The following is a 13,370-nucleotide window of genomic DNA, read 5'->3' on the forward strand; positions in this document are numbered from 1 at the left end:
CTCAAAAGGTCTTATTTTAAGTTGTGAGAGTGTGTGTAGCTTACATGTACGCAGTCACAAACTGGGAACAGCAGAGAGAAGAAGACGGGGAAATTAAGTTAAAGGTAATTTGCCTTTAAGGTACAAACAACAGGTAATGGTTCTCGGGGAAGTGACAACTAAAGCTTTAAAGGTACAGTATGTAAATTCAACATGACGTCAAGGATGGCAGCGAACTATGGGAGTGATTCTGGCAGGCTGACCATATTGAAGGCCGATTGGACCACATTGTCCAGTTCGGCGAGTACAGTTTTGTACATTTTAACGTGACAGAATATATTGTCTTAACCCATTGAACTAAATTGGGTGATACCACTGCCTCACTTTCTGGAGGGGAAACATATATGCATGTGTACAATTAGTACAAGAGAGAAATCAATTCCCCACCTGCCTTGTTTTAAAAGCATTACTGTTGCTCTCTATTTTTATGCTAGTGGGCAGAGAGTTCCAAAGTTTTGCCCCCGTTGCAGAGAAAGCAGACTAGCCAAACGATGTCTTGTACATTGGGGCAAGACAATCATTATCATCATGATTATTTACAACAGTTTAAGATTACTACAATTCATGAAGTTGCCTAAGATGAAAAGGTGTTTTTTAAGTTCCACAGTGATGCCATCTCATTGGTCTCTGGTCCATGACTTGTATTGTCTGCTTGTATAATGAAACAATAGCTTTTAATATTAATTGAGGTCAAGAAATATTTATTTCCGGTGATAAACACATTTTTGGTACTGGTTACTCATTGAACACAATGTAAGCGCCTCTACAATATCACTCATGACATACTGTGTTCGCCCATCAGATGGCAGTATTGCAGTACTAATGGCAACCTGTTGAGGGCTATGGGGAAAATGAAAGAATTGGCTTCTGTGCAATCCATTGGTTTCCATGTCAACAAATTAAGATCCTTTCTGACCAGTGGTCACATTGTTATTAAAGCCAAGGGATATCTTTTTTAATGTGTACTATGTAGGTTTGAATGATAATTGCATTTACATTGAGACCATTATGTTATAAAAATCTAATTCAACATTTTTTCACTATAAATACAACAAGATATTTATTGCATATGATCATATTTGCATTTAACCATTTAAATTTGAGATTGATTTTGTGTTATTTGGTTATTATTCCCTGATTTCAGGGTGGTGCCCCATATTTGTATTTAGATGAATACTTGTATTTATTCATATTTATAAGTAATTAATCATAATAATTAATAATAAGATAATAGCCAAATGTATCACATCAAATCCCCCCCATGAATGGTGCCCCTTGTGAGGCCTTCAATAAAACAGCTTTATTGCAGCGTCAGTGCACAGTAATCCAGAATTTTGATTCTGAAGTAATTCTTAAGAAAAAGAAAATGTTTGAAAAATGTACTCCTCATTTGATGCAAAGCAAACGTCAAGCTGTGGTTTCACAGCTTATTCTGCTTCACATTTTACTTTGGAGATTTTACCACAAACGTCTTCCTGTCAAAACCCCACACTTTCACTCCTGACTAAAACTCGTGAATTATTTTTTTAAAGACATTTAACACGTTTACAATTTTCACAATTAAAGTCTTTCCTCCTTTGTCCTCTTAGTACTTTATTAGAACCCAAACAAAATTCGGTGTGACAAACAAATCAAAGTCAACGTGGTCATAGATTTCTATACACAAAGTGCTGAGAAAAAAATATATTGAATAAGACGAGAAGTCGTGTAGTTTAAACTCTGTTGGAACTATATTAGTCCAAATCAATGACACAGAGGGATTAAATGTGACTGAAAATAGAGACTAAAGCGTTGTTCCCTTCTTCATCTGCCGCTTGAATAAAAAATAAAAAAATTCCATACTCAGTGATGCTTACAGCTCACTTTGACATTTGTTTGTGTCCATGTTTTGAAATGCACACAGTGTCTTTATCACAAGTTGAACCCTCTGACACGCTGACATTTCTTCTTTGGATTTGTCTGTGTTGGTTTGAAATCCCTTCTCATGATTAAATATGGCAGGAAAATCATTTGTAGTATTTTCATGAATATCAAATCTCTTCTGTCATCCTGTAAAACATGAACAAATGTCTTCATACTACTCTTTGATCTGATTGGATTGAAATATCCAACCAACACTGTGAGCATACAAGTTTACATGTTCAGGTCAGTTCAGGTGAACAAACATCATCATGAGCAGCGATAACCTCCACGACTAAAGAGACACAGGACGGAGCGCCAAACAACTCAAAAAGCCACAACAGATATTCAGACATCAAAGCACCGCCCCTTAATGTTTGATTGACAGGTGATCTGTGTGCAGTGAGGGACAGCAATGAGCTCTTAGCTATAAACATGAAAACTAAATAAGATGAAGAGATGAAGCCGAAGTGGACCCACTGTCCCTAAATTGACTTCTGTCTATTTCAGTTCACACAACTCAGCTGTGTGTCCAACACAACCATAAAACCCGAATCCAGCATGTAGAGGCTGAGTGAATGTGGTCTGGACTCTGTGGAGGAGAGTCATGGTTTTTGTGATGCTGTAGAAGGACAGAATACCTGCTCTGTGATCCAGGTACACTCCTACTCTGGAGGACTGAGGACCTGAGACAGGAGTGAAGACACTGTTGTAAACATAGTTATAACTGTCGTCACATTCTAACGACCAAGATTTGTCATTGTGTCCAAACACACATTCATCCGAGATCCCTGCTCTGCTGATATTCTTGTATGAGACTGCTACAGAAACTCCTCCTCCCCTCCTCACCTCCCAGTAACAACGTCCAGTCAGACTCTCTTTACTCAGGACCTGACAACACCAACCAGTGAATCTGTCTGGGTGACTAGAATAGGACTGGTTTTCCCACCTTACTTTTACTTTTCTGTTCCCATCAGATAATATCAGCTTTGTGTGTGCTGTGTTTGGATCCAGTGTGATGTGACGTGAATACTTTAAGAACTCAGCTCTGGTCTTGGGCTGTGGCTCTGGCAGTAAAACGTCCACTTCAGTCACTGTCTGTGTGATGTTTGTGCATTTCTCTCTCAGGACGTCCTGTAGTTTATCTCTGACTTCTGACACAGCCGCTGTCACGTCCTCAAAGAACCTCAGAGGACGGATCTTGATGCTGGATGAATGTGTAGATTCACTGAGTGGTGACAGTGAGGGGTAGTCGTGTAGAAACTGGTTGTGGTCCTGTGTGTGTGACAGCTTCTTCATCTCAGCGTCTCTCCTCTTCAGCTCAGTGATCTCCTGCTCCAGCTTCTCCTGAAGCTCTCTGACTCGACTCACTTCAGTTTGCTGCTGGGATCTGACCTGCTGCTTCACATCAGAGCGTCTTTTCTCCATGAGACGGATCAGCTCGGTGAACATCTTCTCACTGTTCCCCACTGTTTTATCAGCGGAGCCGTTTATCGCCTCCACCTCCTGTTGGAGCAGCTTCACATCTTTCTCTCTGTCCTGGATTCTCTGCTGGATGTTTTGTCGACTCACCTCGAGCTCTCTCTGCTTCTCGCTCCTTTCTGCTGCAGCTGAGACTGTGTCGTGACCTTTGTGTTCATCCACAGAGCAGAGGTAACAGATAGACTGCTGATCAGTGCGGCAGAACATCTTCATCACCTCATCATGACGAGAGCAGACGTTCTCCTGGAGCTTCTTGGAGGGCTCCACCAGCTTGTGTTTTGCATAAGCAGGTGAATCATAATGAGACTGGAGATGTTTCTCACAAAATGAGATCATACAGACCAGGCAGGACTTTTGGGCTTTCCATTTCCTCCCGGTGCAGACATCACAGGCCACATCGTCCGGTCCAGCATAGCAGTGATCAGCAGGAGCAGCTTGGAGTCCAGTCTTCTTCAGCTCCTCCAGTAAATCTGCTAACATGGTGCTTTTCACCAGGACAGGCCTCGGTGTGAAGTCCTGTCTGCACTGAGGGCAGCTGTAGGCTCTCTTCTCATCCTCTGTGTCCCAGTGGCTCTTAATACACGTCATGCAGTAGCTATGTCCACAGGAAGTAGTCACCGGATCCTTCAGTAGTTCCAGACAGATGGAACAGCAGAATCTCTCTCGGTCCAGTTGGTTTCCTCGCTGCGCCATTTCTCCTGTCAATAACAGCGACTGTCTTGAGTTTCACTTCTTGAGAACTGCTCTGGTTGGTCACACCCATCCTCACAGTGTAGATCTGAAGGGGAGGGAACCAGGAAGTATGAGGCTGGGTCTGGTTGAGTTCAGAGAAGAGGGAGGGCGGATCGAACGAGGAGTCATTCTGGAAGAGGAGCAGCGCTGATAAATTAGACATTGTTTTCTGTTTCCTTCATGATGATGATGATGTTTCAGGATGGTTTTGGTGGTGATTAGAACTCTCTAGAACAGCAGTCGATGCTGTGCTCTGCCTCTGGTCACTTCACTTGTTAAAGTGTTTCTCATCTTGTAAACATGCTTTATTGTTTTGTCCTCGGTAGAAGTGTTTTGCTTTTGTAATTTTGTTTCATAAAATATTTTCAAAAATGTAAAAATGTCTCAAGCTTTGCAAAAGGGTTTCACACTTTGTAATTTTGGTTTGCACTTCCCAGCCACCGTAGAGGCTTCCTCCTCTCTGGATCCTTGCTTGTATTGTTCTTGTGGTGCATTCATGTGGTGTCGGAAAAACTGAGTTGGAAGTTTCTGAGTTGTAAAATGCCCATGAACGCCTGCTGAAGTCGGAGCAACAACTCGGTAAAGAATTAGGAGTTTGAGTTGCTGTCTTGACGTCAGAATCGTCATCAACATGTCGGGCTAAAGATGTTTTGTAAATGTTAAAAGATATTTTTTTAATGAATTCACGTGTTGCACATCAGCTTTTGGCTCAAATATAACTTGTAACAGAGACATTCACACTTCTTCTTCGTAGCGTTCACGCTGTTTTCTGTTGTTGTTGTTGTTGTCGTTGTTACGACATTCAGACTGAAAGCACGAAGTCGGAAGAACTTGGAAACTGAGACCACCGAGGAGCACCTGAATGCAGCATCTTTCTGACGTTCGTCTCATAAATACAAAGTAGACAAACTTCCCCAAAAGATCAAAAATAGGTTTGAATAAAGGTAACAATAAAGAGGGACAGAGAGAGCAATCTTTGAGTTTTCAAGGTGTCGGTTGATTTGTAGCCTCGTTTAGAAAATGTAGATTTTTTTTATTGATATATTTTAGAATAATGATGACGTCAATGTGAAACCATGCTGTCTGTTCTTCATAAATGCTCTTTAATCTAAAAATATATCTATAATTTTAACATCTTTCGGTTAACGTCCAGTTGTACGTAATGACGAAAGGGGCGCGTCACTCACGGCGTACGCAGCGTGCCGCGTCATTTCTTCCAACACATCCGCCGCTTCCTGGCCGGCCCAGGCAGCCGCCTCAGGCCCCGCCACACACTGAACCGTTATCCGCTTGTCGTCACCTTCGTGCCGGGAAACACGGAGCTCCTCTGCCCGGTCTGCGGGGAGCTGAGAGCGGATGAAGAGGCTGAAATCCTCCGCAGACGTCACCGGGACCCGCTGATTGGTGAGTTTGTGAGAGTTTAAAGGTGCTGAGAGAGAAGAACAGATTCCTGTTCACAATGAATCACTGCTGAGGCTCATGGATGTGTTTGCTTTATTCACACTGAACCTCGTTAATGTAACATAGTCAGAGCTTTGTTCAGTCTGCCATCTTTACTCAGGTGTGAGCTCATTGTGTCTTCTTCTTCTTCTCTCCCTCACAGGTAAATGTTCACCTGTCGGTTCTGTCCACAGCGTCGGGGCAGGAGGAAGGTGGAGCCTGAGGCGTGGTTGCTGTGGTGATGGTGTTGGACTCAGGTGAGGTCTTCATGGATCAGGTAGAGGTTGTCGGGAGCAGCAGGGAGCTGTCCGATCCGAACAAAAGCACCGCCAAGCCGAGAGCGCCGGCCAAGAGGAGCGATGTCGCCAAGAAGGAGAAGTTGTCGCTCAACGGACTTCCTGTTCAGACAGGAAGCAGCCATGCGGTGCCCAAGAGGTCATCATCATCTGCATCATCAAGACCGCCCCTCCGACGCCCCCTCAGCCTCGAGATGACCCCCCACTACCTGCGTGGGTCACGGGAGCAGATGGCCGACAGGCGGGTGGTGCAGCCCCCGTGGCGCAGTGGCTCGGCCGCCCCCTCGCCCCCTGCCCGCAGCCTGACCAGCCCCAGCCTGGGCACCGGGGGCTGGATGCGCCGCAGTGGGAGCACCTGCTCCGTCAATTACCCCATCGGGCTGCGAGCAGGCCGGGGGCAAATGAGACCTGCCACCTCCCTGCCACACATAGCCAAGGGGATGGGCGGCGGGACGCTACCCACACCCGCCCGGCCGTGTCTGTTGGTGGCACTCCGACCTCTGAACCTGGAGCAAGAGAAGCAGACCTTCTTCCTGTCAGACTACAAGTACGAGCCTCAGTTTGAGTACGCTCAGCCGGAGCCACGGAGCGTGCTGGACAAGTACAGAGACGGCGCCGGACTCTTCCTCGAACAGGTACAAAACACACACACACACACACACACACACACCACATGATGGTGATGATGGTTTCCTCTCGACCTGCAGGCGGTGGGGATCATGGAGTGCGTCCTCAGAAAGTTTGGCTCCTATGAGAACTTTGAGGAGGTGACGGGCGGCAGCGTCCTCCCGAAAAGTCAGATCTGGGCGGCTGTTCGAAAGTATCTTCAGAAAGAAGGATGTGTGGGAGAGGTGAGAGCGCCGCACACACACGAACGCACCACCAGAGAATCCAGGATTACAGATTTTAATAATCACGGTTTCATGTTTTTGAGTTTTGTGCTTCATCTCGTTTACGTTCCGTTTTTAAACTTCATGAAATTTTTTGCGTTGTAATAAATGTTTTTTGAATTTCATTACACCTTTGTGTTTCCATTCATGTTTTCGCGTTCTAATAAATGATGAAACTTGTCAGGAAATGTGTGCTCAAACAGGCCGTTTGGAGGTTTTCCCTTCATGACATCACAAAGGGCAGTAGCCCCTCCCCCAGGTGGGGTGACACTCCCACAGCTAGGTGTTTGTTCTGCCCTCTGAGTCTGCCTTCTCACCGTAAACAATAGGACATGGAGCGAGAAAGACCAAGACACCCAAAGCCCTTCCAGAGAGGGGGCGTGGTCAGACACAGCTCATTTACATATTTAAAGGTACAGACACATAAACAGCCTGTTCTGAGCAGGTCTGAAACAGAGGGGTTTATAGACATGATCAAATACAGGATTAGAGTGGATTTAGAACAGGAAATTTTAACCTCATGTTTTTGAGGAGCTCTGAGATTTATTTACACTGAAGAGGAGGAGGATATGTGACCTTTAAAGTGTCCCACAGAGTGAGTGTGAGCAACTCTGGATTTTTATAAACTCATAAACACATTTCAGTCAGAAACCCTCCTCATAAATTGAACCATACATACAGTGGACATACAGTTGTGCTTGGTGTTGAAGGCTCTGCTCAAAGGTTGCTTTCACAAAGCCTCAGCTCTCCATGGAGCGCAGTGATAAACCCCACCACAAGGGGGAGCCAAAGGCTTAAAGCAGCAAGTAGGCGGCTGGTTGCTGGTGGAGGCTACGCTGTTCCTGCAGCAGCAGAGTGTGAGCAGCGTTAATGTAGAAGAGATCAGTGAGACAGAAGTTGTGTTAACATGTAGCCTCTAGCTTGGTGTACGACCTCAGTGTCCTGCATGAACTAACGCTTTAAAACCGTAAGGACCATACTGTAAGAGCTCCAGATTGAACCTGTTAAAATACTTTTTATACATCTTTATGAAGTGATTAGCCTGATAAGGTAACCAGAGCGGGCACATGAGATCCAAAAAGCGTCTGCTAAGTGAATTGTGTAGATATATGTGGAGGGAAATGTCTCTTCAGAGGAAAAGTCTTTGAGGATTCTCCTTTCATTGTTTTCACACAGGCTGATGGCTGCTTTACAACCTTTCAGAATATTCATTTTAACCGTAGCCTCATTTAAATCCATTTATAACTTTATCCTTGTAAATAAACAACTTTAATCTCGTACATGTTTTACTTTAATCTGGAGATTTAAGATTCTTTTTTCATTTAAAGGAAAAAAGTGCAACATGTTCTACATAAATAAATCCAGTGTATCCTGTGTAAATGTGTCTCTGAGTCATGACTGTCTACAATGAGGGAGAAGCTCGAGTCCCGCTGGCTGTGTTGTTGTCAGAGCCGTGTTTACATGGACGGGACGGCCGGCTCCTCCCCTTGTGCATAAAAGCTGTTTTAGTCAAGAACTAGAGAGAAGAAGAAGAACATACTCACTGATTATTTGGATGTTAGTAAGAGTTTTTAGATCACGCTCATTCTGTGTCTTTTTACATGCGATGTGAAGCTACAAGCTAACCAAAGAGCGCTAACATTAGCATGCTAACACAACAATGCAGGACACAGGTGATTGCAGCTCGAGCAGAGGACAGTTTAGTCCGCCTCTTGCTCTTATTGGTGCTTAATTATGGTGATGCTTAATTGATAACTCCTTTGTGTGAACGATGGAGAGGGGTTGGAGGTGTGTCTCTGGAGGAGGGCGGAGGCTTCAGTATGGAGGAGGTGTGGCCAAACAGAAGTTTGTTTTGGTTTCATGCTGGAGCTCAAGGGCGACATCTACTGGATCAAAAAGTCACATTTTTCTTTAACGTGGCCTAATACTCTGTCGTAAAAACTAAACATATTTTGGTACGAGTTTTTTTTTGTATTTTTTATAATTTTATTTTTATCAGTCAAAAGTTGTGTGCATCTTCTCTTCCAGCTTTCGCTCTCCCTCTTTATTCCCAAAGATGTATTATCATATTATACCGTTAACGAGATTAACACGGGACAGGAACCGTTTGTCACCTTCAGTGTGAATGTGAGGAATCTCCTGAAAGATGGTTAGAGATATATTTATCATAACTTCAGTTATTCCTTCTGCTGAAAGGATTCTGTGGATTTTAAGAGACGTGACGCGTTGATTGTGAAAGAGTTTAGTGTCACCTTGTCGGTAATAAAATGTACGGCAACACTGTAAACCCTGCGTTCTGATTGGTTGTTGTTGAAGCAGTCCAACAGGCTATAAATCTGACAGGTGGTTGATTGTGTTTACCTGCAGCCACTCTCACAGTAACATCCTGCTCCAACATTCAGCAGGAACGTTTGGTTTCTCTCTGAAATGACCGGTTTCTGATCAAACATGCGGCTCTATCAGGTCCTGTTCCTGTGAATCACCTGCAAGGGGCGGGGCTTATAAGAGTTAAAAGGTGTTCCTGATGATGGTGATGATGATGGTGGTGATGGTGATGGTGATGATGGTGGTGATGGTGATGATGATGATGATGATGGTGATGATGATGATGGTGGTGATGGTGATGATGATGATGATGATGATGGTGGTGATGATGATAATAATGGTGATGGTGATGGTGATGATGATGATGATGATGGTGATGATGATGATGGTGGTGATGGTGATGATGATGGTGATGATGATGATGGTGGTGATGATGATGGTGATGATGATGATGATGGTGGTGATGGTGATGATGATGGTGATGGTGATGATAATAATGGTGATGGTGATGGTGATGATGATGATGATGATGATGGTGGTGATGGTGATGATGATGATGATGATGGTGGTGATAGTGATGATGATGGTGATGGTGATGATGATGATGATGATGATGATGATGGTGGTGATGGTGATGATGATGATGATGATGATGATGATGGTGGTGATGGTGATGATGATGGTGATGATGGTGGTGATAGTGATGGTGATGATGATGATGGTGGTGATGGTGATGATGATGATGATAATGATGGTGATGATGATGATGATAATGATGGTGATGGTGATGATGGTGGTGATGGTGGTGGTGGTGATGATGATGATGGTGATGGTGATGGTGGTGGTGATGATGATGATGGTGGTGATGATGATGATGATAATGATGGTGATGATGATGATGATAATGATGGTGATGGTGATGATGGTGGTGATGGTGGTGGTGATGGTGATGATGATGATGATGATGGTGGTGATAGTGATGGTGATGATGATGATGGTGGTGGTGGTGGTGGTGGTGATGATGATGATGGTGGTGATGGTGATGATGATGATGATAATGATGGTGATGATGATGGTCATGATGATGGTGATAATGAAGGTGTGTCTGTACAGGTGGTGGTGCGTCTCTCTGACGAGCTGCTGTCTCAGGCGGTGATGGTGGTGGAGAGCTGTCGTCCCACTCTGACCATCAACCTGTCGGGGGCTCGGCAGCATTGGCTGGAGGGGATGCTGAGGCACGAGATCGGTACGACTGCTCACCTTCATCGCACGCACGCACGCACGCGCACACACACACACACACACACACACACACACACACACACACACACACACACACACACACACACACACACACACACACACACACACACACACACACACAATTTTAGGACAGGACCAGACACAATAAGTAGAGACTTAAAATTTAAGAACGGAGGTGAAGTTAAGGGGTTGATTGAATGTCTCTCACTGGGAGAGATTTCCTTTATCAGATGAAGTTGTTGAGCTCGACTGCAGTTTATACGATCGAGCAGAAGGTTGTTTAAAAGGCGAGAATAGCTTTACTTCCTGGATCCACAGAGGAAATGACCCAACCTGAATAACAAACTGATAAATAAAGATGGTGCCCAAACTGAAACATGACAGTGAATATGATGAATGATTCCATCTCATCAATTCAAAGTGTCCTCTCTTCAGGTACTCATTACCTGCGCGGCGTGAACAACGGCCTGCAGCCATGGGCCTCCTCCGAAGGCAGGAAGCAGTTTGGTCTCAAACCGGCCAATCCCACGGAGGAGGGCCTGGCCAGTCTGCACAGCGTGTTGCTACGGAAACAGCCGTACCTGTGGCGCGCGGCATTGCTGTACTACACAGTGTTCCATGCCGCCAGCATGAGCTTCAGCCAGCTCTTCGGACACATCGCACGCTTCGTCCAGGACCCAGACGTCCGCTGGGAGTACTGCCTGAGGGCCAAGAGGGGCCAGGCGGACACCTCACAGCCAGGTGAGCGCACACACACACACACACACACACACACACACACACACACACACACACACACACACACACACACACACACACACACACACACACTTTAGGGTCAGATCGGTATCCTTGGCACCCCAACAGAAGGGTACCAGAATAGTTGGAGGGTATGTATCCCTTATTTTGGTACCATTCTCCCAACTTTTGACGGTGGAAACGCCAATAAATGGGTACCGTACCAAACCGAACTTAATCGGACCGCTTGCTGAAAACGGGGCTATAGTTTGGTTCAGTTTGGGTTGTCTGTCTCGATATCAACGGGATATTTAAAGATGGCGAGTTTTGTGTTCGTCCTTTATTGTGTTCATCTTTCGACCAATCAAAGGACTGCAGTGTGTCTAGCTCCGCCCTTTCGGGTCGGAGTGGTACCCTTGGCACCCCAACAGAACGAGCGTGTCATCATCATTGTGTTTTCTGTTGTTTGTCTGTGTATCAGGTTGCTTCAGTAAAGATCAGGTTTACCTGGACGGGATCCTCCGAATCCTTCGACATCGACGAAACATCGACTTCAAGATGTTGACTTCTTTAGGGAAGGTCAGTGTCAGCACCTTTGAATATGACCCTTCATGACCTCGACAGCCTCAGGTGTGTTTAAATGCAAATCTCGATGGAAGCGACCGTGATCAAGGCTCACATGAAAAAGCTAATTTAAAATTAAAATGCACTAAAGATACAACATTACACAATGTTGTCTTTTGTTATTTTAGTATAAGTTGAGAGCTCCCTGACAGCCTAATCTACATACTGTGTCCTTAAAGGTCACATATAATACAAAATCCACTTCCCCATGTTCCTCTAACACTAATATGTGTCTCTACTCTGTCTACAAACCCCCCAATCATAAGAAAGTCCATCCTCTGTGTCTTCTGCCTGCTCCACTTTTCAGAAAATGTGTGCTCAAACAGGCCATTTGGAGATTTTCCCTTCATGACATCACAAAGGGCAGTAGCCCCTCCCCCAGGTGGGTGACACTCCCACAGCTAGGTGTTCTTGTTCTTCCCCCTGAGTCTGCCTTCTCAACGTAAACAATAGGACATGGAGCGAGAAAGCCTGAGACACCCAAGCCCTTCCAGAGAGGGGGCGTGGTCAGACACAGCTCATTTACATTTAAAGGTACAGACACAGAAACAGCCTGTTCTGAGCAGGGCTGAAATAGAGGGGTTTATAGACATGATCAAATACAGGATCAGAGTGGATTTAGAACAAGAAACTTCACACACATGTTTTGAGGAGCTCTGAGACTTATTTAAACTGGTTGAAAATGAAATTGCGCAGGAAAGCGACGACACACTGTGATACAGAAGTGGCATTCTGCATGGACCTTTCCTGGGCTCACTGAACTAACCCTTTCCCAAATGACATCGTTTACCGGCCGACAATTTTAAATAAGTTGTGCTTGATTTTGACAGTTTTCTGCGTGTGTTTTCTTACCTTTAGAAAAGACTAAAAATCCAGTTAGCTAGGAACATCGCTACCGTTTACTGTTACGCCTCATGGATTTAATAATAATCATTTGGAGACTAAGAACAAAACATTACGCCAAAAACAATTCAGTCAACCAAACATTATGATATTGACTTGCAAATAAGTTGCAGGGAAACTTATTCCGCTCCTGTCTTCAGCTGGAGCAGTAGCTGCGTCTGTGTGTATAAACCTTCCTCCTCACCTGTACAGGTGTCTTTCGAAGACGTGGCGCGACTGCGGCCACTGGCGTCCCTCCAAAGGACCAGAATTCCGCACTTCATGAGAGACCAGGAGCGTTACCTTCAACACCTGGATCACATCGTCTCTGTCAACGACCTCGATGATGCAACGCTGCAACATCTGCTGCCCTGAAACGTCTCACCCCTCCAAGCCCCGCCCCTCCTCTGACTCCACCCGGCACCGCCTGGCTCCAGGAAGAGGAGGAGCCTAGTACGGACTGTGTCATGTGATGAATATCATTTTAAACTTGTCAGTATTATCGACGCTTTATCGGAGCGATTTTTGTAAAACTTGAATGATTGGAACAAAAGGGACGAACACACGAACACCTCGTTCACACACGTCTGTCTCATGCATGTTTATGTGGCTTCTTCACTGAGCCCACCGCACTTAAGGTGCCCCCCCCCCCTTTCTTTACTCCTATACTATGAATTTACCTCAATACTGCAACTCTATGATGTAACCTACATTATATATGTACTCTTACATAATCTGTGCATCCAGCGCCTGTACAGGA

The 13,370-nt window shown here is 44.9% G+C and overlaps 2 protein-coding genes across 2 annotated transcripts in view; one reads left to right on the forward strand and one right to left on the reverse strand.

Annotated features, from left to right (window-relative positions):
- Positions 1–1,621: 1,621 nt before the first annotated feature.
- Positions 1,622–4,159, reverse strand: LOC132973741 (tripartite motif-containing protein 16-like). Its single transcript, XM_061037348.1, has one exon. It carries the CDS (start codon positions 4,111–4,113, stop codon positions 2,440–2,442), a length of 1,674 nt encoding a protein of 557 aa, XP_060893331.1. The 5' UTR covers positions 4,114–4,159; the 3' UTR covers positions 1,622–2,439.
- Positions 4,160–5,363: 1,204 nt separating this feature from the next.
- The window catches only part of kiaa0895l, a 9,499-nt gene continuing 1,492 nt past the window's right edge, over positions 5,364–13,370 (forward strand). The window contains exons 1-7 of the mRNA XM_061037464.1: positions 5,364–5,556; positions 5,756–6,523; positions 6,596–6,739; positions 10,217–10,349; positions 10,802–11,107; positions 11,586–11,683; positions 12,824–13,370. The exon at positions 12,824–13,370 is cut by the window's right edge and continues 1,492 nt beyond it. Coding sequence (XP_060893447.1) covers positions 5,834–6,523; positions 6,596–6,739; positions 10,217–10,349; positions 10,802–11,107; positions 11,586–11,683; positions 12,824–12,985 — 1,533 coding nt within the window. The 5' untranslated portion in view covers positions 5,364–5,556; positions 5,756–5,833 and the 3' untranslated portion in view covers positions 12,986–13,370. The remainder of the gene's footprint in view (positions 5,557–5,755; positions 6,524–6,595; positions 6,740–10,216; positions 10,350–10,801; positions 11,108–11,585; positions 11,684–12,823) is intronic.

Source organism: Labrus mixtus, chromosome 1, assembly GCF_963584025.1.
Source record: "Labrus mixtus chromosome 1, fLabMix1.1, whole genome shotgun sequence".
Classification (NCBI taxonomy): domain Eukaryota; kingdom Metazoa; phylum Chordata; class Actinopteri; order Labriformes; family Labridae; genus Labrus; species Labrus mixtus.

Coding starts and splice junctions, on each gene's coding strand:
- LOC132973741 (XM_061037348.1), bottom strand. CDS start 4,113: ATGGCGCAGCGAGGAAACCAACTGGACCGAGAGAGATTCTGCTGTTCC.